Source organism: Crocodylus siamensis, chromosome 1 (genome assembly GCF_052110815.1).
Source record: "Crocodylus siamensis isolate JL-2025a chromosome 1, ASM5211081v1, whole genome shotgun sequence".
Taxonomy (NCBI): domain Eukaryota; kingdom Metazoa; phylum Chordata; order Crocodylia; family Crocodylidae; genus Crocodylus; species Crocodylus siamensis.
The window spans coordinates 58,880,393-58,907,975 of NC_143395.1; the positions used below are offsets into that span (position 1 = coordinate 58,880,393).

Sequence of the window (27,583 nt, forward strand, 5' to 3'; positions counted from 1 at the left end):
ATGATGCCTTTATATGCAGAATAATAGGAAGGAGTTTGGAATGGGTAAAAATTAGCTATTAACTATGCTTTCAGTGTACCTGGAAGGATGTCTTGCCCTTCTGTTTATAGTCCTTCCCTGCTGAGTAGTATAAATTTAAATATGTAAATATCATTTATTGAACCCATTTTAAATATTCAGATTTATAAAATCCAAATTAAAACCTAGGAAAAATGGTATGGCCTCTTTAGTTCTCCAGTTCAAATATTGGGAAATTATTATTTAATTCATATTCAATTTTCCTTGAAAGGAAGTTAATGCTTGCTGTATCAACCAGGTCAGGACTGAACAGGTTGTATTTAGGAATAAAAAAGTGAGGAAGGTCTGACTTTTGGAGACAAACCAGAAAAAAATGCACGAATTTAAGAAAACAACAATCAAGATCTGTAGACTGCCAGTCCTTGTCTTCTGGCCAGTGAGCGCACATGTGGAAGAAGGCAGTTTTGGCATGATAGGAACAGAATTTATCCAGCTCTCTTCTGCTTTTGTGCTTTGCTTTAAGCTGTTCCAGAAGATGCTTCAGAAGTTTAAGACACTCTTTCCTGTTGAATAAAAAGTATTTTTAAAAATACCTCATTTGGTCTAAGCAAGTCTTTCTGAAAATGTAAAAATTCTGTACTTTTTAATTAATTTTATGAGTTATGATACCACCCTGAAAAAGTTAATTAACAAATCTTGCCAGTAATTTTTGCTATAAAATATGAAAATGCAGGTGCATCTTACACATCACATTTATTGCAAAGATTCCCATGTAGAAATTTAGGTAATCCTAAAATTAAGGGACTGTGTAGCCAAGGAAACTTCAATAGTAGCAGAAACTTGGTGGCAAAAGCTGTCCTTCCCTGATAGTGAGGGGAAATGTTGAAACATTCCTGTGGAGTGAATATCCCCTAGAATGGGTGAGGTCTTTTGGAATGGGGAATCTGGCCACAAGGTTAAAAATAACACTTTTAAGGCAAAGGCAGTGATTTTCCTAATGATATTATGATTTGGGTCAAGAGAACTGAGAGAAGCACAAGGTAAACTGTAGAAGTTAACCTTTTATCTCTTACACACAAATCTTAATTACATGCTTTGGTTCCCATTCTCTTCCTATGAAGAATGCAAAATGAATTAATCTAAAAAGTCAGTTTCTTAGACAATAGAATATCAAAACACTCTTTACCTAATTGCCCACACTTCTAAGTGCCTCAAAAAGTAATTTTAACTTGTACCCAATGTCTAGAATACACAGCTGTTAAAACTTATGAAGGTTGAATCATCACTTCTCAGCCATAACCCTTTTAACAGGAAGCAATTTTTTAAATGACTCGCATAGGCATTAATCATATTATTTATTTCATAATGCAAATATGTGGCCTCAACCTGGTCTATATAGTATGCCTCAATCTCATACTGACTAAATGGAAGTGAAGTGCACTTTGTGCTGTAGAAGATTATATTTACTTGACTAAAACAGAAAGATGTTTTCAGGATTAAAGTGCTTTCCAGATAGTTTCAAAAATCAGTCAGAGAAGTAGAGCTGTAAGGGAACTCCAGAGGTCATCTAGTCCAACCAACCCTGTGACTGAGGCAGGATCATTCATATCCAAACCTTCCCATACCAACCACAATCTAAACTCTGCATAAGACTGCCATTAACCTTGACACAACACAGAACTAACACCCTAACTTGCCACAGGTAAAGCAGGGGAACCATGATAGCCAGTGTCCTGCTTCTATAAAATATTGACAATATATGCTCAAGAAGTCCCGGGCAGAGGGTCCTACCCCCTGTGATAGTGGAAGGCAAAAACTCCCAGAGTCCATACCAATCTGATCCCAACTCCTTCCTGACCCCAGATCAGTCTGATCCTGAGTGGAGAGGCAAGGCCCTGTAGCCTGGAACCTCTGGCTTCGGTCCCAGCAGGAGCACTGGCACAGCCCAGTCAAAGTCCCCAGCCTTGGCTGTAGCCAACACACACTGCCTCTGGGGAGTCTTAAAAATACTCTGTTATACCTATGGAATCCTGTTCCGTCTTGCAAAAGATTTTCTAAATTTGTAATCCGAAAACTAAAATACTTGCAGGACTAGCATAATGATTTAAAATAAGCTAAAGAACAAAGGTGTCATGAGATACTGACCTACAACATTTTACTTCATCATATTCACAGCAAGTTTTTGTGTTCCCATGATTCTTTATAATGTCCTTTTCAATATGTGAAAAAGAGAGCCGCCAGGTGCTTGCTAAATTAAAAACAAATGAACAAACTTTAATTCTTACCTGTGTATGACTTTTCCCTGTAATTATACCGCTTCTTTAAGTTTTCCCAAAGTGAATGTGTTTGAAATACATGCAATTATTGTCTGATTCAAAATTCAGTTAAGTCTGCAAATGTTAAAATGCCACAATCATGTGACTTTTACATGTTATCATTACAGGGCAGAGTTGAGATTCTTTGGGGATCCTAACTGAATTAACATACTTTAATATGTTTGGATTTCTTTCAAGTGTAAGTTTAACAAGTGTCCAGAATTTCTAATGTGTGATTTGGGGGAGAGGAAAGGGGATTACAATATATACACATAAGTCTTTCACCCTTAATTACTGAAATATTCCACATTCTTTCTGTAGTGTGGGGGTCCAAGACTGACCACAATACTCCAGGTGTGGCCTCCACCAGGGCCAAATAGAGGGTAAGAATCACTTCCATCAAGCTGATGGCAACAGTCCTACTAATGCAGCCCAGTATGCTGTTAGCCTTCTTTGCAGCAAGGGCACACTGTTGAATAGTTCTATTCCAAGGCAGTCACTTCGCTCTAAAAAGCAAAAGAACTGCTAAAAATATTTAATAGGTTTAAACTACGTTATTTTTCTAGCGCTAGCACTTGGCCATGACTTTTCCATGTTGATGTCTATATTGCTCGTTATGCATGCTCTATATATGCAGATGCATGTTTTCCTTCATTCAACAGATTTCTGTTGAGAATATAAAAATGGGTAACAAATAATGCCTCCTAAACATACATGGCCAATAGGTACCACAGCACTCTTATCAGGAGGATAAATATGCACTATAGGCATTACCCAAATGATTTCTATCCAGAGGTAGCCAAATTGAGATTAAGAAACAGATCCAGTATTCCTTGAAGAACTAATCTTCTTTCCATAACATAAGAACAATATAGAGTTCTTGCTAGATACAAAGCTAACATAAGACCTTTTACAAAAAGGTAACTTAGGCCCCTGGTAGATGTTACATTAATGTCTTAATTGTGCCACACAAATAGTAATATGCCACACATTCAAGCAATTGATGCCATAAAGTAGCAAACCAGCTGGAAAGATGTGTTCCACATCTAATATGGAACATCTTTGTGGCTGGTTTGTATGTGTGGCATGTTAAAACTGAGCAGTGCAGCTCAATGCACAGGTTTAAACTTCTGTACTAGAGGTAGTAGGGAAGGGCATCAGTCCCCTTTGCGCTGAACCTATCAACCCATGTACGAGACAGCCCTATGCAACTTCCTGAGCTGGGGGACCCCACCCCAACTGCACATTTTAACTTGCTGGTTCCTTTGGAACCTGGGATCCCAGGCTCCACACACCAGCAAGTTGAAAGGGTATGACAAAAAATGAAGTATCAGGGACCAGTTCCTGCTCCTGAGCTCTGCATTGGCAGTTATGATTTGGATCAGTCCCTGATCCTAAAAATCATGCATGCTGCCATGCATATATGATGTAGGTGGGCACCATGATTTTTGGGATCTTGGATCCGATTCAGTCATGCCACTAAATTAATGTCTACCACTGTCCTTAGTGTTTTTGTTTTGATTACCTTTTATCACCCTTTCATTTTTGGCATGTTTGGGTACTAGGTAAAGTGGGTTCTGTTTAAAGACCCGTTTGACTTTTTTCCCAAGCCACTGGTCAATGTTTAAGCCATCCTTTGTACTTCTGGGCCAGCTCTGACTTCGATACTCCAAAGCCAAGATTATATCCACTGATATTTGTGCTTGAGGTTTCTCAATAAGAAGTGTTACTGCAGGGCTTCCAGGTTTTTTTCTCTTCACAGTCACAGTCATGTCTGTTAATAAGAAAGAAATAAACTTCCTTCAGTAATTCTTTTCTCTAATATGAAAAGGTTACATAGGTTTTTTTCTTAACTATAATGGGCTGCTATCTTAAATGTCAACATTAAAATACCAGTGTGCAGTTAAACTTTTACAAGGTGTGAATGAAGTAATGTTAAGTATTTTAACTAAATTAGTATAATTCAAATACATAATTTATTAGATGTGTAAAAAATTAAGTAGAAAGCATGAAAACTACAAAGAACTTGAGAAGGGAGTAACTTGACATTCACTTCTTTTAAATCTAGGATAAGTAACCAAGCCACTTTTATAAATAGATACTGTAAAATCTAGCAGACTACATCCTTAATACTTTCACCAGGGTTATCCAACTTCTGAATGTCTGGGAGCTGTACAGCCCTTGCACTGCACCCTGCATACTAATTTCAAGTCAAAATACTTTGTTTTTTACTCAATTTGAAGATGGAGGCCATTTTGAGAGAAAAAGTATTTTAAACGCATGTCTTCCAGTCAAAAGAAACGTAACAAAAGAAACAGGCAGTATGTGGAATAACAAAAGTTTCTTCAAGTGTCTGTCTGTGTGTTCCATTTACAGCGCACGTGGACCTTGTGGACCAGAGCTGGGAGTGCTTTAACCAGCAGTCTGTTGTGCCTTCATACTACTGTTATCAAAACAAGATTTGCTTTTACCTTAGGTCACACTCCTGATGAAACATGACCAGGTTCTTTCTCCTGTTTGTTCCCTAAAGCTAAGGACAGAAGTTGCACAAGCTGGTTTAAGTAATCAGAAACTGGTTTAAACCTGGTACAGAAGTTCAGTGCATATAAACCACTTCCAAAATTGCTAAAAGTAGTTTAAGATAAACCTGGTTGAATGTAGTATCAGACGTAACTGATTTAGGTCAAACCAGCTTATAAAACTTCTGTCCCAGCCCCCTTCCTGGTTCAAGTTAAATGAGTCCTTGAGTATCCCAGGATGCTTTGCAGCCCTGGGCTGGGCTGGGCTGGACTGTGCTGTCGACTTCAGGGGAGTATGATTGGCTCTGCTCCCTAGCCAGAGCACTACTACTACTAAGCTTCTTAGCCGGCTGGCTAAGAAGGGGATGGTGCTGGGGGTGGGAACCCCGGCTCTGGATCCCAGTCTGGGTCCGCCAAGCAGAGGCAGAGCAGCCCCTCACAGGCTTTTCCATCACTTGCTGCTGGAGCAGAGGGCGGGGGTGGTCAGACCCTGGGCCAGGCTGGCAGGATGCTGGGGTCTGCCTGGCAGGGACAGGGTAGCCCTGACAAACTTTTCCCTACTCGCTGGTCAAGCTGCAGGAGCAGGGGGCGTGGCCAGACACCGGCCCTGGGCTAGCATCTGCCTATTCCCTACCCCTGCTGGAGTGGCAAGTAGGGAAAAGCCTGGCAGGGGCTGCTGCGACACTGTCAGGTAAACCCCAGGAAGAGAGGATTTAAATCCTCCTCCCTCATGTCCACCTCAGTGTGCAGGCTACTAGAGCAGTCAACAGAGAAAAGCCAGGCAGGGGCTGCTGTGTCTCTGCAAGCAGACCACAGCTGGGGTGTTGTGTGGGCAGGGGAAGTGTTTTAAACATCCTTCCATCCCCTCCCTCCCACCTCATCATGCTGGCCCTGGCTGGGGTCTGGCTATCTCCTCCACCCCCACTTCAGCAGGGAGCAGGGGAAAAGCCTGGCGGGAGCTTCTCCCCCCCACACACCCTTGGCTGGGGTCTGTGCAGGCTGGGATACCTACTGGTACCTTTAAACCTCCACAGTCATACTCAGCAGGCCTGGTCACGCCACCCACCTCCCCCACTTAGCTTGAGCAGGGATGGGGAGGAAAACCCTGGAGAGCTTCTTTCCCAGCTTCCCTCCAGCCTTCCAGCCACTACTGAAGAAAAGGGAGAGCTTGCTCTAGCACCCCCCAGCTTCTGGCTGAGCCACTGCAGGCATGTGGCTATATTTCCAGAATCAAATGAACGTCTGTTCACTTGCTTCTCAGTTCAATTTATGCAGTGTAGACTAGCATGCAAAGATTGAATTGATTCATCCTTGGGCTTCTTGATTGTCTGTACTTAGCCTAAAGAGTCTTTTATGACTCCTGTGTTTCAGTAACGGGTTAAGTCTTACTGTTTTGTAAAAAGAATGATGAAGATGGTGCCTCCAGAATTGTACTCACCACTATTCTACACATCAGTTATGGCCAGGGTGACTGGTCCTGTTGGCCTCCTTACAATCCCAAGAATAACCTAAGTGGACACCTACACAGTCAGGTGGGTGGCTAACTGGCTTAGGGACTGCAACCAGAGAGTGGTGGTGGACGGGTCGTTCTCAACCTGGAAGGAAGTGGGCAGCGGGGTCCCGCAGGGTTTGGTCCTTGGACCGCTGTTATTTAATATCTTCATCAGTAGTTTGGACAAGGGGATGGAGAGCACTCTCTCCAAGTTCATAGATGATACCAAATTATGGGGCAGAGTTAACACACTGGGGGGCAGGGAGCAGATACAGGCCAACCTGGACAAGCTGAATCAATGGGCAGAACAAAATAGGATGCAATTCAACAAAGATAAATGTAAAGTACTCCACCTAGGAAGGAGGAATCCCCAGCACACCTACAGGTTGGGGGATGACCTCAACAGCACAGGGGCTGAGAAGGACCTTGGAGTCATAGTGGACTCCAAGATGAACATGAACTGGCAGTGTAATGATGCCATCAACAAAGCCAATCGCACCTTGTCGTGTATTGGCAGATGCATGACCAACAGATCAAGGGAGGTGATGCTCCCCCTCTATGTGGTCAGGCCACAGTTGGAGCACTGTGTCGTTTTGGGTGCCACACTTCAGGAGGGACACAGAGAAGCTGGAGAGGTTTCATAAATTTCATAGACGTTAGGGCTGGAAGGGACGTCGGAAGATCAAGTCCAGTCCCCCGCCCGAAGGGCAGGAAGTCAGCTGGGGTCACAGGATCCCAGAAGATAAGCATCCAATTTACTCTTGAAGGTGTTCAATGTAGGTGCTTGAACCACCTCCGATGGCAGGCTGTTCCAGACCTTGAGGGCTCGGACAGTAAAGAAATTCTTCTTTATGTCCAGCCTGAAATGGTCTTGTAGTAGTTTATGACCATTCGACTTCGTTATTCCTTGGGGCACTCTGGTGAACAAACGTTCCCCCAGATCCTGGTGTTCACCCCCGATAAACTTATAGGTGGCCATCAGATCACCCCTGAGCCTGCGCTTTTCCAGGCTAATGAGACCCATGGCTCTCAGCCTGTCATTGTCAGGTCTGTTTTCCTGACCTCTGATCATGCACGTGGCTCTTCTCTGGACTTTCTCAAGCTTCTCCACATCCTTTTTGAATTGTGGGGCCCAAAACTGGATGTAGTGCTCCAGCTGTGGCTTCACCAAGGCCGAGTACAAGGGGAGAATGACGTCCGGGGATTTGCTTGAGAAGCATCTATGGATGCAAGCCAGCGTTTTGGTCACTTTACTAGCCGTAGCATTGCATTGCAGACTCATGTTCATCTTGTGGTCAATGATGACCCCCAAGTCTCTTTCTTCCATAGTGCTAGCCAGTGTAGCACTGCCGAGCCTATAAGGATGCTGCAGGTTTTGCCTCCCAAGCTGGAGAACCTTGCATTTTTCAGTGTTAAACACCATCAGGTTCTCGTCCGTCCATTCGCTGAGCCTGTCCAAGTCAGCCAGGATTGCCTACCTGTCTTCAGGTGTGGATGCTTTGGCCCAGAGTTTGGTGTCATTGGCGAACTTGGGCAGTCCACTTCTGACTAAAGTGTCCACATCATTAATGAAGATGTTAAACAATATGGGTCTAAGAACAGAGCCTTGGGGGACTCGAATTGTCACAGGGCACCATGACGATTAACTTCCATTAATTACTATTCTCTGGATCTGACCACGGAGCCAATTTCCCAGCCAGCAGATCATGGTGGACCCAAGGCTACAGTTGCCTAGTTTTGCCAAGAGGTGATCATGGGATACCAGATCGAAGGCTTTTTTGAAGTCAAGATATATGACATCAATCTTTTCTCCCTTGTCCAGGTGATAGGTCACCTGGTCGTAGAAGGAGAGGATTGGTCAGGCAAGACCTACCTGCAACAAACCCATACTGGCTATCCCTTAGGATGTTGGTGTCGGCCAGTCCATTAAGCATGGCCTCTTTAATACATTTTTCTAAGACATTCCCCGGGATAGAAGTCAGGCTGATGGGCCTATACTTAGCCAGATCCACTTTCCTCCCTTTCTTGAAGATTGGTACCACGTTGGCCTTCTTCCAGTCTTCAGGCACTACACCAGAGCGCCAGGAGTTTTCAAAGATCCATGCCAGAGGCTGGGCTATGGCGCTCGCCAGCTCCTTGAGTACCCTGGGTTGTAGATTGTCAGGGCCAGCTGACTTGAAGGTATCCAGCCTCTCAAGGTGTTCCTTCATGAGGACAGCATTTAATGGAGGGCAGGGGATCTCCCTCACCCGGAACTCCCTGTCCCATGGTGGGCATGGGCGTCCTATTTGACTGATGAAAGGCTGATGCAAAGTACCCATTTAATAGGTTGGCTTTTTCCTGGGTGTCAGTTGTCAGTTGCCCCATCTGGTTTGGCAGGGGTCCAGTGCTGCCCTTGCTTTTCCTCCGGCTCCCCACATATCTGAAAAAGGACTTTTTATTGTCCTTGATGCTTGAAGCTAGTTGGAATTCAGTTTCAGCCTTGGCTTTCCTGGTTTGCTCCCTGCAGGACCAGACCAGTGCAGAATATTCCTCCTTGGAGGTAAATCCCATCCTCCATCCTTTGTAGGCCTTTCTTTTTAGCCTCAGGAGGTCTGCTAGATCACTACAGATCCAGGGGGGCTGCTGTGCCCTCTTGCTGCCTTTCCTTCGAGATGGAATAGAATTAGCTTGTGCATTGAGGATTGCTCCCTTGAGGAGCAACCACTGTTCTTGAACTCCCCTCTCCCTGGGGTCATGGTCCCTTAGGGCCTGACTGACAAGCCTCCTGAGCTTGTCAAAGTCAGCTTTCCTGAAGTCAAGGACTCCTGTGTTGCTGACTGACTTGCCAGCTTTACAGAGGATGGTTCGTGGTCATTGTCACCCAGCTTTCCATCAATCACTAGGTTGCTGATTAGGTCATCCCTGGTAGCCAGTACCAGGTCAAGCAGCGCTTTACTTCTTGTTGGCCCATAGACTTCTTGAGTCAGGTAGAGGTCATCCACGCACGATAGAAAGCTTTGCAACCACTCAGATTTTGCTGAGTGATCCTCCCACAAGATGTCCAGGTTATTGAAGTCACCCATGACAACCATTGTCCTGGAGCATGCGGCCTCAGCCAGTTCCCTGGCAAACTCCTGGTCAAGCTCAGGACTTTGGGTGGGAGGTCTGTAGTAGAGTCTCACCATTGTGTCCCCTGTGCCGTGTTTGCCACTGATTTTAACCCAGAAGGTCTCCAGTCATCCACCCTGGTCACCAACATCAGCTTGCAGGGACGTGTAGCTTTCCTTAACATAGAGAGCTATACCCCCAACCCTTTTATCTACTCGATCCCTTCTGTACAGGGAATAGCCATCTATACCCGTAGTCCAGTCATGGGTGGAGTCCCACCAGGTCTCCATTATCCCTATGACGTCATAATTATTTGCATTAAACAGGAGGACGAGTTCCTCCTGCTTATTCCCCAAGCTCCTGGCATTTGTGTCCAGGCAGGCAAGTGTCCCCTTGGGGCTCTTACCTTGCCCACAGATTGTACCAGGGCTGGGGCAGGGGTGGGCTCCCTTAACTGCCTTGGCTTGCGGGCTTTGCAAGGGTTGCTCAGTGGGCCAGCAGTGGAGGTAGTCCCCCCATCCCCCAGAGGGCTTAGTTTAAAGCCCGGTGGAGTAGGTCAACCAGTCTGGCTGAGAAGAGCCTCTTCCCCAGGGGAGAGAGTTGGAAGCCATCTCTTCCCAGCAGCTCACTGCTCTCACCAGAGTGGGCTGTGGTCATGGAAACCAAAGCCTTCCCAATGACACCAGTGCCACAGTCTTTGGTTAATTACCTGAATCCTCCTCTCCCTCAACCCATACCCCAAAACTGGGAGGATTGAAGAGAACACCACCTGTGCCCCCAGACACTTTAGCCCCACCCAAATCCCTATAGCACCTCATGACCCGGCTGGGAGTGCTCCAAGCTATGTCATTGGTGCCCACATGAATAAGGAGCATGGGATAGTGGTCTGTGGCCCGGAGGAGCTTAGGGATCTAGAGGGTTCAGAGGAGGGCTACTCGCATGATTAGTGGCCTCCATGAAAGACCCTACAAGGGGAGGTTCGGAGATCTGGATCTCTTCAGCCTTTACAAGAGACAGCTGAGGGGTGACCTTGTAGATGCCTATAAGTTTATCAAGGGAGGACAACAGGGAATTGGTGATGTGCTGTTTACCAAAGCACCCTAGGGAGTAACTAAGAATAATGGGTGCAAACTAGTGGAGAATAGATTTAGGTCAGATATTAGGAAGAAATTTTTTACAGCAATGGCCAGAATCTGGAATGGGCTTCCAAGCGAGGTGGTACCATCATCTAACTTAGAAGTGTTCAAGGGGAGGCTTGACAGTCACCTGGCTGGGGTCCTCTTTCCTGCCAGGGGTTAGACATAATAATCCACTGTGGTCCCTTCCGACACTATAATCTATAAATCTAATATCTAGCTTGAAAACAGTTCTCCTTTCCAAGTCAACCTTCTCCATTTCAAAACTTCGTCAGATTTTACATCTGCCAAATGTGGAGACCTTGTCATCAAATTCCAGCAGGATTAATCCAAGAGAACTTGTATCAGCTTGCAGGGTCTTTGTTCCCTGATGAAGTTGCAGACTTTTTCCTACCCTTGCACTGTTGACTTAACAAGTTTTTCAGGTACAATTGTGGAAACTTTTGGCTGCAATGGAGAATACATGTTCTAGGATAAAAAATGACAAATTACTGGATGTTTTACATACTACTGTCCCTGAAAGCCTTGTTATAATGGCATGTTAGAAAATGCAAATACCATGACACACTCCCACTTGATTATTCACAGCTAAGGTTGAAAGAAACACTGAGTACTTTTAGTCCCATTACATACTTTAGACTAAACTGGAGTTCCTTTTTTTAAGTTCTCCAAAAGTAAAAGAACTGAAGAAGTTGGAGCTTTCTAAAGAAACTATTGTTCTGTGAGCTGGCACTTGCATGGAGCATAACAATGGTTGTGATTCAGTCATCTAAACTACACTAAAGCTTAATCATGCATTATTTCCAACAAAGCATTGACTTTGAGGCACTGGTTAGGGAGTCAGCCAACAGCTAAAATATTTCTAGATTATTCCAGATGAAGCAGAATTGTGTAAAGGCCTATGGAAAGTCACTGTGAGTTGCATATCTGGCTGCAACCTTCCTTTAGATGGCCCAAAGAAGTTCAAACCATCTTTTAAAAGGTTAGCTTTGAAGGACATGATTTGAACAGATTAGGTCTTGCATGGTTTTGCCAGGACATCTATCTTGTATATCCTGCATAGTTATTCCCCACAAGCAAAACTTAATTTTCTTGGTGAGATTGCTTCTATCACTGGTCCTCTCATACCCACCAAATCTACTTGGACCAGTCCTAAGAAACAGTGTCACAGAAAAGATCTACCTCAATTCAGGATGGCCTTGGAGCACCCCATTCTCAACCCCCTTGCCAACAACAAAGCAGGTTGTTTGAGGTTTACTTTGACAGATGCCTACAAGCTCATAGGAACTTTTATCTAGTCCCTTCCTCTTCAGGCTCCTACTTGTACTATTCCTAAGAACTTTGGAATGTCATTGCTACCTACATGCAAGTACTAGGTGTTATATAATCTCTATGCTGTGTCCCACTGCCCCACTCCTACTTAAATTATTCGTAAAAGTTTACTAAGAATTTTTCCTCATATTGCAGAGCAATAGAGGAAAAACTGCCTAGCTTTGAGAAGTCAGGAATCTTGTTCCTGTTCACTCTTGCTTCCCCAAAAGTCAGTGCAATGGCATAGTACATGAAACCGGAGGGATCCGAATTCCTTCAGACATCAATTAATTTATGGCGTCTTCCACACTTCTGTCCTCAAGTTCTCTAAAGTGATTCAGAGTTCTCTATTTACAAGACAGTCTGATGAAAATGTGGAAGCTATTACACAAGAAGAATTGTGGGTGTTTGGTTTGTAGTGAATTGTGGCCATTTGTTCTCTACCATTACAGGTTGCCATTCAAGGTTCTCTCCAACTTCAATGGCTTTCACAAAATGTCTGACTATAGCAGAAGTGCATTTCAAAACCGGAATTATTCTAATTTATCCATAGCTCAGCTATCTTGTGTGATGGTCTTTGCCAGTAAATTGCAGAGAACAATTTGGTGACCATGGCAGTGCTAGTCTTGCCTCAGAGCCAGATTCAGCAAATACTGAATCTGGTCAGCCAGTTTCCATTCCACCTACATTTTCTACAGTAAAAATGTCTTTAAATACCAAGTAGTGTTAGATCATGTTAAAACATGCACATTGGTGACTCCTTGTACTAAGATACATGTCACCTTTAGGGATGACTGTGTATAATGTCATATCAGCATACAGGTCCTAAAGAAGGTTTTAGTTCCTTTATTTGGTGGAAAGATTAATATAATGACATGAAAAGATATTCCCTTTGTTCCATTATTCTAGCGTGACATCTAGCGTGATATGTATCGACTCAAGGGTAGCGGTGCACACCTTCACAGCATGGCACATTAAGTACAGGTCTACCCAACTCGAGAAGGCAGCTGGCTGATTTTATGGGGAGATTGTGGGGTCAGCTGCCATTTTCACAGGCCGACCACAGCAGGGTCCCCCCCATCCCTCTGGCTAAGGAGCACCAGTGGTCCCACCCCTTGCTGTTGATTAGTTGCAAGGGATGTCAATCATGCAGCCCCACGCCTCACCACCAATTGACTCACCTTCATGCTGGCAACCCTCTCCACCCTGGCAGGCTGTGCAGCTGGGCCACACTATCATGAGGATTGCTAGTTCCCTCTGGGGAGCCAGCATTTTATTTTTATTACTTTTTTTTTCATAGATTTTGCAAGCAAGGCTAGATTTCACAATTTCCACAAGATTGAGATTCTGGTCAGTCCCTACATACAGGTTCTAAAGGAAATGCTTTTCCAGCTCTGTGAATTTGCAGTTTATTTTATTTTATGCTGACCCTCCAACCTGCATTTCATTGTTCTATCATTGTTCCCCAGCTTGATCACAATAAGGGATCATAGCCTCATCCTTCATCCAGCCCTCAAATCCTGTATCTTTCTGTATGAAATCAGGTTAATCTGTAGAGATATAAAATTGTTTTGGTTTAGAGGAGAAAACTACGAAAAATAAATGCACTACAAAATTAAAGCATTCTATTAGGTTAGTCAGTATTAATAATCCCTTACAGAGCTATCCATTCTAAAATATTGGTAACTGCTGAAAATCATTGGTTTGTCATTACATTCGTAGTGTTCACCTAGCAACTACATCTGCATGTGGCCTTCCATTTCAGGATGTTGTTTCTTTACATCCTGTGGTGGTAAACTTTAGGGGTGCACCAATAAAGATTTTTTGGCCAATACCAATGGCCGATTATGAACCAGCCCTGTCTGCTAATACTGATCCAATTGCCAATATGCAACCCAGAAGCTTGGAAAGCAGTGTCTAGCCATCAAGTCTGTGGGTGAGGGAAAGAGCATAGGGGGAGGGGTAGATTGAGGCCCCCACAGTGAGTGATGCTGGTGTAGGGACAGGGACTGCCCAAGCGGGGCAGGGCACAGAACAGTCATGGGCAGCACCCACCACTACATGCATCCTGGGGGGTGGGGGTGGCAGCATGCACCCCCCGGATTTGTGCACAGGATGAGGGCAGGCCACCCACTGCAGGCTGGGGCTGGGGCTTGTGCTGGCCTCTTCCTGGCAGGGGGCTGGGCCAGGGCTGCGCTCTTGTGGCTGCAGGCGGTGCAGGCAGCATTAGAAGAGACTACAGAGAGGCGGCCTGCAGCCACCCCAAATTTGTTGTAGCCCCCCCCCACTCCCACTGCCCACCCCACCTGCCCTGAGCACAGCCCCCCTGCCAGGAAGAAGCTGGCCCCCCTTTCCTCCAGACTTACCAGCCAGATGTTGCTCTCCACACTGCTGAGCTGCACTCCTGGCCGTATACATGCTGCAGCTGCACACATGCAAAGGGCATTTATCAGTAACATTATCAGCCACATCGGCCAAAAATAGCCGATTGCTGATGATGTCAATTTTTCCTTTTATTGGTGCAGATATAATATGGACCAAAATAGTGCACCTCTACTGAATTGTTTCCAAGTAACATTTCAGTCTTCCTTACCATTTGAAACTGTCATTCTTCCTTAATACTCAAGGCTCCTTCATTTAAGCTAGTGACATCATATTTAATAATTAGTATTTGTGTTGACAGTTGCCTCAAAATAGACAGCTGGCAAGTTGTATGATCACCAGTAATTGTTCTTTATAAAGATAAGATTATATTTAAATTACATCCTAAGTTCCTTCTGAAATCAGCTTCATAGTTTGATTTGAAACAGCCAATTAACTAGTCTTCCTAAAACAAAATCTGTGTAAAGGTAATGAACCTTACACAAATGGAAACATCTTTTGGGTTGATTCTTTCTACTTTTGTAGAATGGAGTCATTTGGAGTTCTCCTGCACCCCCCCTCAGTTGCCAAAGGACCAAAGGGACAGGCATTCAAACTAGCAGCTGGTATCAGATAACCTTTCGTTAGCCCAAAAGGTAGCTAATGTTAGCCCAAAAGGTAAAGTGTATGCAGGCTCACCATTGTCCTTTTTATGCCACTTGAAAAATCAGTAGCATAAAGCTTCTCTAATGCTGTCGGTACTAATGTACATAATTTTTACCCTGTTGTGCAGGCAGTTGTTCACACATCAGACAGCTATTTTGGCATGGCTGTGTGCAATGCTGTTTGGGTGGTGCCGGAAGTGAAACATATGAAAGTAAGTATTCCATAACAGAGATCAATTACTGAAAATAGAGGGTTTTGAGACATAAGGGGTTGTTGTCTTCCCCCAACCCCCATACCCTGCTTCTTTTCTACTGCTTTGTTTGAACATGATGGGTTTTCCTCCTCCCTTTTAAATGCCCTTGGTATAGATGGGGGAGGAGTCTGTGGACAACAGGGAAGAAATACAAGGGATACTGTTTTCTAAAGCATTCAAACTGTTGACACAGAGCATGCGAACAAAAAGTGTTTGCATAGGGGATAGTGTTTGCATCCTCTTCTATTCCTCTTCTGTTCCTAACAGCTGCAAAAATTGAAGGTCCAAAGCTGTTGGAGCCTGACTTCCCAGCCCCTCTCCCCAAGCTGGGTGGCAGCCAAAAGCACCTGCTACATCTTGCTAGCCCTGGAGACCAAGTGTCTGATCCTGAAGGCACTCCTTCTTTCCAAAATTCTAGATCTGCTGTTGATATCATAGGTTTACACAGTAGCACAGTAGATTAGAGTTCACCATGGGCTACCCACATCTGTATTTATAAGGGTCAAACAGAAAGTAATGCTTCCCAATTTTTCTCCCCTAAGCAACTTATTGACATGGAGGGCATTCTGGTTGTCTTCTTGGCTAAAGGTGCTACAGTAAGTTTGAAGGTCTGTTAAGACTCTGAAGAAACAAAAACAATTCATGCAAAGAGCCTGTCCCAACAGAGACATCTGCAATGCTGCTTTTGCACAATGCTCACCTACACACCAGCTTGTGCACAACAAAGGCAGTTTAATTCTTTGGGTGGTCTGTGGTCTGACATCTTCTCTACAGTTCAGATGATGGGTGAAATATTAAGGTGATGTTTTTAGGTTGACAGCAAAGTCAAGGAGACTGTTGACAATGGATGCACAGTAAGGACAGACTTTCACAATGTTAGGATATATGACCATTTTCACCAATGGAAAAAGACCCCAATACAGACAGAAACGGTTGAAAAACAGCTGCATGTTTAGTGATGATATATAAAATTTCTGTACATGTTTATTTTTTCAATAATTTGTGGCCAAGAAAAAAAAAAATGTCATTTTCTGACTGTCCCTTGTATATCTAGCTGCTTGCCAGGATTTACAGCCTCTGTTCAGCTCTATGTTATCACAACTACATTGCTATCCATAGCAAAGTTAGCCGGTTAAATGCTAGCTCAGAAAAGACTCTCCAAATTCATATATTTCATAGACATTGGGGCTGGAAAGGACCTCAGAAGATCATTGAGTCCAGCCCCCTGCCCAAAGGGCAGGAAGTCAGCTGGGGTCACAAGATCCCAGCAAGATAAGCATCCAATTTGCTCTTGAAGGTGTTCAATGTAGGTGCTTGAACCACCTCCGATGGCAGGCTGTTCCAGACTTTGGGGGCTCGGACAGTAAAGAAATTCTTCTTTATGTCCAGCCTGAAATGGTCTTGTAGTAGTTTATGACCATTCAACCTCGTCATCCCTTGGGGCGCTCTGGTGAACAGACGTTCCCCCAGATCCTGGTGTTCACCCCTGATAAACTTATAGGTGGCCATCAGATCACCCCTGAGCCTGCGCTTTTCCAGGCTAAAGAGCCCCATGGCTCTCAGCCTGTCATCATAAAGTCTGCTTTCCTGACCTCTGATCATGCGCGTGGCTCTTTTCTGGACTCTCTCAAGCTTCTCCACATCCTTTTTGAATTCTGGAGCCCAAAACTGGATGCAGTACTCCAGCTGTGGCCTCACCAAGGCTGAGTACAGGGGGAGAAAGACACCCTGGCTTTGATACCAAACTTTGGGGCAAAGCATCCACGCCAGAAGATAGGCGGGTGATCCAGGCTGACCTGGACAAGCTCAGCAAATGGGCAGACGAGAACCTCATGGTGTTTAACACCGAAAAATGCAAGGTTCTCCACCTTGGGAGGAAAAACCTGCAGCACCCTTATAGGCTCAGCAGTGCTACGTTGGTTAGCACTACAGAAGAAAGAGACTTGGGGGTCATCATTGACCACAAGATGAACATGAGCCTGCAATGCGATGCTGTGGCTAGTAAAGCCACCAAAATGCTGGCGTGCATCCATAGATGCTTCTCGAGCAAATCCCGGGACGTCATTCTCCCCTTGTACTCGGCCTTGGTGAGGCCGCAGCTGGAGTACTGCGTCCAGTTTTGGGCTCCACAATTCAAAAAGGATGTGGAGAAGCTTGAGAGAGTCCAGAGGAGAGCCACGCGCATGATCAGAGGTCAGGAAAACAGATCTTACAATGACAGGCTGAGAGCCACGGGACTCTTTAGCCTGGAAAAGCGCAGGCGATGGCCACCTATAAGTTTATCAGGGGTGACCACCAGGATCTGGGGGAACGTCTGTTCACCAGAGCGCCCCAAGAGATGACGAGGTCGAATGGTCACAAACTCCTGCAAGACCGTTTCAGGCTGGACATAAGGAAGAATTTCTTTACTGTCCGAGCCCCCAAGGTCTGGAACAGTCTGCCAGCGGAGGTGGTTCAAGCACCTACATTGAACACCTTCAAGAGCAAATTGGATGCTTATCTTGCTGGGATCCTATAACCCCAGCTGACTTCCTCCCCTTTGGACAGGGGGCTGGACTCGATGATCTCCCGAGGTCCCTTCCAGCCCTAATGTCTATGAAATCTATGAAAAAATCAGTTGTGCTCAAACTCTGGCTCACAGGCCAGAACTAGCCAACAGAGCTCCATCATCCGGCCTGCAGAGGTCCCCACAAGTCCAGAAGTTCAGTGGTGGTGGTGGAGTGGTGGCAATTAAAGCTGCCACCTTTCCCTTGCTACTGAGTTTCCAAGCCCTGGAGCCAAATGACATGGCCCCACGTGCTGGACCAGGATGGAGCCAGGGCAGCGTCCCATGCGCTGGATCCAGCTTGCAGACTAACCCCCACCACTCATCCAGACCACAGCTCAGAAAGTTGGGCATCTGACAAAACTGATTTAGACAAACAAGTTTCAAAGAACTCTCCATTGCAGCAGATCAGTAACTTTCCTTTCAAACATATTTAACAGCCATTTCCAAACTTGTAGCGTTGCTAGTACATGCCCAGTCCTAGTTTAGTTCATCTGTGGGACAGTCTTTCTTATTAAATGTTAACTATAAAGCACTTTATTACTAATGTTTGTATAGCCACACTTCTTAAGGTGGAGACTACTGGCTTAAACTTCTCAGACCTGATGAAGCATGTCTTGCATTCAAAAGCTTGTCTAATTCAATCCAATATCCATTTAGTCCAATAAAATAAATCAACCTAGGAAATCCTTGCCCCTAAAAACAAAGCAACTCCTCCTGAACTGATGTAGTTATTTCTTTAAATTATGCCTAAAAACTCAGGTTATGTTCTGAGAAGGTCATTATAATTGGTAAAGTGAGCTATTGAGACAATATAAGGAATGAACTTTGGCAAGAAAAAGCTTACCTATTAAATTGCTTAAGTTAGAAACAGGAGAAAGTGGCTAATGGAAAGAGTGTACAACTACTTGTAAAATACTTTTTTTTCTCTTCTGCCATAGGTTGCACCTGTTCCTGGCCTGTGGGAAGAGTTGTATATGCCAGATGCAGTTCTACATGTGGACTTATAATGGCCCCTGAATAGATTGTTTGCATTTGCAAACTGATCTCCTTGTATCGCAATCAGAATCCTCATCCTCTATGATCAGGGTGCTTAATAAGCATCCGGATAACCAGAGATGCAGTTTCTCTCACAAAAACCCACAAATTCTCTGATAAAAACCCCAAAATCCACTATTAAAAGGAAGCACTACTATATACATAGGTATCAATTGAACAAAATATTTTATTGATATATTTACAATTTTAAAGCAATTTGGAAGCCTACCAGTACCTCAATCACTATAAGTACCTATACATTTTGGTGGCTGATTTGGGGTTTTTTATCATGGAAAAATCAGAGCTCCTCCTGCCCCCTTCAGTCACCAGGACACAGACCCAGGCCCCTCACTCCCAAGCCACAACACCTGGCCCTGCTGGTGCCCATGCCCCCACCCCCAACCCTCCAGAGGGGGCCCCCAGCTGCCAGGGCCACAGGGCCAGGGACCTGGGTCCACAGCCCCCAAGCCCTAGCTGCAGTATAGTGGAGCCCAGCTTCTCCCCCCACCCCTTGCTGGCAGCACAGCCAAAGGGGAGCCCGTGGGAGGGGAGGGTGCAAGCTCCCTGCCCTGTTGCCCTCCCCTGGGGCCTCCACAGCCCAGTAGGCAGGAAGCTCATTGCCATTGCTGCAAGCCCAGTACTGCCCTAGCAACATGTCCCTTGCCCACCCCAAAGCAGCAGGGGCACAACTGCATAGTACCACCCCCGCAGCTGCCAGGAAGGTAGGGGGCACCTTGCCAGAGTAGTGCAGGGCTCACAGTACTAAGCAGCAACCAACTTTCACACCCAGGCCCGCTCTGCCCTGTTGTACCAGCTTCCACTCACTGGGCCCCAAGGGAGGGCAGCAGGATGGGGAGCCTAAGCCCACCCCAATCTAAGGGGCACATGCCCCCCTGCCTCCAACCCCAGGAGTGCGTGCAGCAACAGGGATCCAGCCCTCCCCCCTGGACGAGGTGCCCCCACCCCCATCCACACCCTGCCAGGGCCCTGCAGCTACATATCCTGGCCCTGGGCCCTGAGTCCCCTGCACCACCTGGCTTCCCCCTTCCCTATGGCAACCTCAATTTCCCCCTTCTTCCCCCTCAAAACTTACCAGTGGGAGCTGCTCTCGAGGCTACATAGCACCCCCTGCCTGATCACCCTCTTCCCGCTCCCCCCAGCCCTTTGCAGGCTACAACTCTGCCAGCCTGCAGAGAGCTGTTCGCTAAAAAACAAAATCCACATGTTTCTCTGTTAAAATGAAAAATCTGCATTCTTCTCAGGCAAAAGCCATGTTTTTTTTCCATGGGAAATGGAAAACCTGGATTCCTGCTGATAACCTTAGAATACAAGGCAGTTGCAGGGAAAGAAACTTAACGGTGGGGGTCTACTACAGACCACCCAACCAAGGGGAAGAGCTAGACCAGGAATTCTTAAGTCAGCTCATGGAGGTAGTTAGGTCAAAGGATATGGTCATCATGGGTGACCTGAACTTTCCAGACATCTGCTGGGAAGAACAGTCAGCTGGGTCTGACCGCTCATGTAGGTTCCTAGCCAGAATGCAGGACCTCCATCTAACCCAGGAGGTGCACAGCCCCACCAGGGGAGATGCCTTGTTGGAAGGTGATGACCTGGTGAGGGGGCTGCGGGTTCTCGAAGGTTCCGGGTAATGTGGGGCCCCTGCACGACACGCTAAGAAATTTGGTCATTACACCAGACAACAAAGCGTTAGAATATTTAATGATTTCTTTGCCTCCATTTTCCTGAGCAGGGACTGGAACAGTCACCCCTCTTCTGGCCCCCCTTAGACCCCAGGGGAGGTGCATCTAGGCCAAGGGTTAATGAGGAACTAGTTTGGGAACTTCTGAAGGGACTGGATGTATTCAAATCAGCTGGTCTGGATGATCTCCACCCCAGAGTGCTGAGGGGATTAGCTGAGGTCATTGCAGGACCCCTGGCACAGCTTTACAAGCACTCGTGGTGCTCTGGTGTGGTGCCAGAGGACTGGAAGAGGGCCAATATGGTTCCCATCTTCAAAAAAGTGGAGGAAGGAGGACCTGGGGAACTATAGGCCAGTTAGTCTTACCTCGATCCTGGGCAAGCTTTTTGAGAGAATTATTCTGGCACACATCCACAAGGGGCCAGCAGGGGAGATTATGCTTCGTGGCAACCAACACGGGTTCATTAGTGGCAGGTCCTGTCACACCAACCTGGTGGCCTTCTACAACCAGGTAACCAAATCCTTAGATGCAGGGGTAGCAGTGGACATAGTCTTCCTGGACTTTCGGAAGCCCTTACACACTGTCTCTCACTCCGTTCTCATTAAGAAACTGGGAGACCCACACAGTCGACACCCACACAGTCAATTGGGTCGCCAACTGGCTGGAGGGCCACACCCAGACTGGTGGTGGATGGGTCATTTTCAACCTGGAGGGACGTGGGCAGTGGGGTTCTGCAGGGCTCGGTCCTCAGGCCCGCACCGTTCAACATCTTCATCAGTGACTTGGACGATGGGGTAGATAGCACCTTGTTCAAATTTGCTGATGACACTAAGATGTGGGGGCATGTGGGCACGCTAAAAGGAAGGAATAGGCTGCAATCAGACCTAGACAGATTACAGGGGTGGGCGGATGAGAATAGGATGGGATTCAACACCGACAAGTGCAAAGTGATGCACCTGGGGAAGAATAACCGGCACCATACCTACAGGCTGGGGAACTCCTCGTCAGTACAGAGGCAGAAAAGGATCTCGGAGTCATCACTGATTCCAAGATGCACATGGGCCGGCAGTGTGGGGATGCAGCCAGGAAGGCCAACCGCACCTTGTCGTGTATCCACAAATGCATCTCGAGCAGGTCCAAGGAGGTGATCCTCCCACTTTATGCGGCACTGGTCAGGCCGCAGCTGGAGTACTGCATCCAGTTCTGGACACTGCACTTCAAGAGGGACGTGGACAACATGGAGAGGGTCCAGAAGAGGGCCATTTGCATGATCTGGGGGAAGCAGGGCAGGCCCTACGAGAACAGGCTACAGGACCTGAACCTGTTCAGCCTCCACAAGAGAAGGCTGAGCGGGGATCTAGTGGCCTGTTACAAACTAGTCAGAGGGGACCAGCAGGCACTGAGGAAGTCCCTGTTCCCCCATGTACTACTAGGAGTGACCAGGAATAACAGTCACAAGCTAGCAGAGGGTAAATTTAAGCTGGATATCAGGAGGCTCTACTTCACAGTCAGGGCGGCTAGGACCTGGAATCAGCTTCCAAGTGAAGTGGTGCTGGCTCCTACCCTGGGGGTCTTTAAGAGGAGGCTGGATGTACACCTTGCTGGGGTCGTTCGACCCCAGTACTCTTTCCTGCCATGGCAGGGGGTCGGACTCAATGATCTGCTCAGGTCCCTTCTGATCCTAGAAACTATGAAACCTTGCACTAGGTTGTTTGTCCCTTGTGATAATGACTGGCTTAGATATTTGTAGATTTCTCATATTTTTGCCCAGATATCTGCAGACAAGAAAACAAGCTAAAAATAATACATGCACAACATTATTTTTAATAACATCCCTAAATTAAAATGTAATCTGCTGCATACTTACTTGTTATGTTCTTTACTTCTTCTTTAATAATACTCCTCACCAATGAAAGCATGTCATCTGCTGATAATTTTCCATCATGATCTAAAAATTTGTCCAGGTGTCTCTGAGAATGTCTTTTAAAAGACACATAATGAAAGGCACCAGTGTCATCACATTCATCCAACTGTACTCTTGGAATTGGCACCTTAAGCATGATATCAAACTCATTTGGTTCAGAAATCTGTGAATAGCAGAAATACAGTACTAAATGGTACAGAACAAGCTTATATAGTTAATTTACAGCTTAAGCCTGCACTTTTGTTACAAATGCCTCAATAGACTTTGTTCTCCATTCCACTGTACAGTGTACCAGGGAATAAACACAGACTAATTTGTGCCGAAGGACCAGTGAACTCAGTGGAATGCAACACCATCCCACTAGGTAGCAAATACCTCCTGAAAAAAAACCTTAGTTTTGGATGGTTGTTAATACAATGCCTACATTAGCTGGTGTGAAACTACTCACTGGGTATAAGTAGTACGGCTTGTGAAAGAGCCTTGGCACAAATGACTGCATCCTCTGCTTCTGTACCACTTTCTGGGATACTTAATATATGATACTATCGTTGTTAATGCCAGGCTTACCCTTGCAATTAGTTTAAGAAAGGAATTGTTGTAGTTATGCTTGTAGGCCATTACTGGTTAAAAGTAACTATAGTTACAGGTCCCTGTTATACATGCATGTCCTTTGACTGAAACCAGTGTAAAATGCGTAGCTAATTTACAAAGCTTCTAATATCTAATTTCTACCATATTAATCTTTACTCCACCTTTCAGTTCCTACATTCTGCTCCTGCTCCAAGTAGATCAAGTCCTGGGAAGACTGCCCAGAGCAGGGTGGGGCTGGACCCAATGATCTCATGAGGTCCCTTCCAGCTCTAATCTTCTGTAAAGCTGTGAAGATGCGAGTGTACCATGGATATATACAGTAACATAACAACATTGTCTATAGTTTGTTTTCAATTCCTTTAATGTTTCCTAACATTCTACTTGCCTTTTTGATGCTGCTTTTCAAGAATGATCCACAGTAACTCAAGGATACTTTTCCTGGGTAATAACAGCTCATTATCATTTGTGGGCACCTGGGGTTGTTCCCAGACCCCGTGAATCACTTCACACTTACCAACATCAGTTTTCATGTTGAAAAGCAGAGGCCCCAGCCACAAAACCCCACTGTTTACATCGGTTCATGGTGAGAATTGATCATTTGTACACATCTTTTAGCCAGTTATTGATCCTGGAGTGGATCTTGCCTCTAATGTTGAAAACTTAATTTTATTAAGAACCTTTGGTGTGGAACAGCTTCTTGAAATTTCACATATGCTGTACCAGCCAGATTACCCTGATTCACATGCTTATGTCCTCTAATACAATGATTCTCAACCACAGTGCCTTGAGGTACAAGAAGATAAACAGATGCATGCTGGCTCAGTCCCTGCCTGGCTGTCCCCACCCCCCACCCCCAATCTCCACTACCTGGCCCTCTGCAAGGGGGTAAACACTAATAAATCAGTTTTATTAGTAATTGTAATAATTCAGTAATAAATTCATTTTTGAAATGGGGTGCTGCCTGCCATAGGTAGATTAATGCAAGGGCCAGTGGGACCTGTCCCCAGTGGCCCCAAGCCAACTAGAGGCTTCGCTTGTGGATCACTCTTCAGCAGGGAAGCGAAAGCCACGGTTATAAACACGATGCTCTTTGCTCGTTGGCTTCAAGCAGCAGGACTGCCAGGGCCTTTCAACAAATCAGCAGTGGGGAGACAAAAACAATGTCGGGTTTAAAATCGTGGTTTTTGCTTCCCTGTTAACGAGGAACGAGCCTCAAGCACAGCACCTCCACCAATCAGCAACAAGGGTGTTATGGGGGGGATGCGCGCAGGGGAACCTGCAATATTAAAGGTGCTTCTGCACACATGGCCAGGAGCACAGCCTGGCAGCCAGTACCCTGCTGGTAAGTCTAATGGTTGGGGGGAACAGACGCACACAGAGATGAAAGCCCCAACAGTGAGGGGGTGAACAGGGTAGGAGATGCCCAGCCACAGCAGTGAATGCAACCCGAAGGATGAAGCTGTGGGCAGCTTGTCCAGAGGGGCGTAGGTTGAGGGGTAGGGGGCTCCCCACTGCTGCATGCATCCTGCAGGGGTGGTATGGGAGGCATGTGCCCCCTGGATTTTTGTGCAGGTGGGTTGCCTGCTGTGGGCTTGGGGCCAGGCGATGTGACACTCTTCCTGGCAGGGGGGCTGGGGCTAGGCCTGGGTTGTGCTTAGGGTGGGCAGGCTCAGCTGCACGGGGCATGTGGTGGCAGCGTTGGGAAGGGTAGAGGAGCAATGGGGAATTTTGGGGTAGCTACAGCCCTCCCATATCTCCACCCCTCTCTGCTGCCTCTCCCTTGGAAGCCTTGCCCCAAGCAGGGTTGGTGCTACAGGGAGGCTTGGGAGCTATAGCCACCCCAAAATTACCCACAGAAGCCACCCTCCCAGCACCGCCGCCCACTCCAAGTCCAGCCCAGCCCCCACACCAGGAAGAGGCCAGCACTGACCCTGGCCCCTGCCCCACAAATCCACACAAATCCAGGAGGGCACATGCCACCCATGCTTCCTCCAGGGGTGTGTGCAGAGGCAGGGAAGAGTGTGGGGAGGCTCCCTTTCGGACAAGCCACCCGTGGCTCCATCCTGCTCCCAGCCCTGGGGTCACATTCACTGCCCTAAATGGGCAGTGCCTGCCCCTCCCCCACTCCCTCCCTCACTGTGGGGGCTTCCATATGCCCCCTCCACTCCCCTTCCCCTCCCATGCCTCTCTCCCCCACAGACTTACTACTCTCCAAGCTGTCCAGCTGCATTCCTGGCTATGTGCATTTATCAGTGATGTCAATCAGCCAAAAAAAAAAAAGCCAACAGCCAATAACAGTAATTTTCCATTTTATCAGTACCAATCTGATATGCAGCAGATATACTGGTACACCTCTAGAGGGGGCCACCAATTTTGTGTTTGCCCAGGACCTCAATAAATCTTAATCCACCTCTGGTGCTGTTCAATTCCCAGAAGTTACAGAGGGGGTTCTTTGATCCTATAAAGGTTGAGACCCACTGTTGTAAGGTCTCTGGTAGGTTGATACCATATGATTTCCCTTTACAAAACCCAGGTTGACTTTTCCCCAGCAAGTCCTGTTTGCCCACGTGAAGACAACCCATTTTTTTTACTGTAATTCCAATAACTCCACTATGCAACACAGGATACTGGGCATGATGGATATTAGGCTGACTCAGTAAATAGTGATTCTTACATAATTTGTGAGAAATAGCTATTAAGCTCGCTTGCTTGTAGTTCCCCTAGATCTCCTCTGGAGTCCATTTATAAGAAAGGGATTGTATTGGCTACCCTCCAGTCCAAAGGCTGTTTTAGTGATGTCATCTAAAATTAACAGACCTGCAGTTTCAAGTCTGAGCTTCTCCAGGACTTGTGTTTACAAAATACCATCTGAGCTTAATTTGCCGCTGTTTACTTTGTCAATTTCCTCTATAGCCTCATCTATCAACACCTCAGCTTGAGTCAATTTTCATATGTCCCCTGGAAAGAGTGGCTCCAGTCACAAGAGTTTAACTGGGGGTCAGCAACCTACAGCCCCCAGGCCAGATCCATCCCACACAAGCACTAGATCTGGACCGCAGCCAGATGCTTTATGACCATCAGAAAGGAGAAGCAGGAAGTGGCAGCAGCATCTGGGTCCCAGCCAGAAAGTGTAGCTGACTTGTGTGTGCTCTAGCTTAATTCACAAAAGAACTCACTCGGTTTCTCCACCACAGCCTTAACCTTCTTGAGCGCTCCTTAGCCTGAAGGCAGAGAGACAGAGAGAACAAGCTTTCCAAAGGACTCTGCCACCCTGATACTTGATTTATTGCCCATTCTGATTTACCCAACTCCTGAATAACTTTCCAGGCAAGGCGGCCAAGACTAAGCCCTTCCCCCGCATCCATAGGCCCTGCCCTCTAAGTACTCAGCTGCTTTTCTTTGCTAGCTGTGTGTCTGCCACACCTGTGTATGGCTCAGCCCCTCTCCTATGCTTCTCCCAGCTTCCTGCCTCCAGAGACCTGAGGAAGAAGGTCTTGCACTGGAAAACTGGTCCTTTTTTTTCCTTTGTATTTCATGTAACAGGTCAAAGTAGCCAAACCAGTTCCAAATCTGACTGATTGAGCAGAACTGAATCCTTCCGAAAACCGTATCGGCTGAGCAGGCAGAACACAATGGTCCTAGACGCCAAGTACAGTGCTACAATCCAACAGCACCCTCCAATCCAGGCTCTAACTTGCCTGCCTACCTTTATCCCAGCCTCATCATTGTGCCCTAAGAAACCCTTGCCTCTCAGCCAGGCTGACTGAGCCCTGCCCGTTGATTTTGTGCCAGCAACATGACCCCCACTCCCTGCTGGCAAACTTTTAACCCTCTTTGCCCTCTTACATTTCTGACCAGCCCCAGGGCAGCAGCACCTGGCCCCTTGTGCTGTCCGCTCCCCATCCTCACCCCAGACCCCTGCCACTTTGGCCTGCAGCACGGCTTCCCCAGCCCAGGCTGGGGCAGGGCAGGGCAGGGCAGCAGCCCACGCTCACCTTGAGGTGCTCGTAGTAGCTGCCCGTCCCGAGCTTCTCCACCTCGTAGAAGCTGCTGTCGCGCTTCACCGCCTGCACCAGCCGCGCAGCCAGGTCGTTGACCAGAGCCGCGGCCTCCACCGTGTCCTGCCGGGCGAGGATCAGCCGGCTCAGCACAGCCCGCAACAGCTGCCCCAGCCCCGGCCCCGGCCCCGGCCAGTCACCCGGAGCCTGCCGCGAGCTCCCCAGCCCGGGAGCCGCCCCGGCACCGCCACTCTCCACCGCGGGGGCTCCCCTGACCCTGGTCCTGGCCCCGGCTCCGGCTCCGGCCCCGGCCTCACTCAGCGGCCTCCCCCGGCCAGAGGGGGCTGCACCCGCTGGGGTGCTCCGGCCCCGGGTGGAAGGGGTGGCCTTGGCTCGGCCCGCAGAACAGCCCCGGCCCCGGGGACTCCCGCTGCGCCCCGCCATACTCCCACCCGGCGTCGCGAGAAACGAAACTGGCGCCGGCGGGCACGGCTCCCTGGCCTCGCCCCCCAGAGAGTCGGGGGGGGGGCGTTCCCCGCTGGGCCCCGCCCCCGGGGTGGGCCCGGCCCGAGCGGCTCGTTGAGTCCGAGGGCAAAGAGGGGCGTATTCCCGCGCTTTCTTCGGTC

General features: G+C 47.1%; 1 protein-coding gene across 1 annotated transcript; it reads right to left on the bottom strand.

Moving 5' to 3' along the window:
* Positions 1-409: 409 nt before the first annotated feature.
* CGAS (cyclic GMP-AMP synthase) lies at positions 410-27,576 on the bottom strand. Its single transcript, XM_090034957.1, has 4 exons — positions 26,955-27,576; positions 22,312-22,531; positions 3,859-4,107; positions 410-581 (listed from the first exon to the last, which is right to left on the bottom strand). Exons 1-4 carry the CDS (start codon positions 27,399-27,401, stop codon positions 559-561), a joined length of 939 nt encoding a protein of 312 aa, XP_089891083.1. The 5' UTR covers positions 27,402-27,576; the 3' UTR covers positions 410-558.
* Positions 27,577-27,583: the final 7 nt, after the last annotated feature.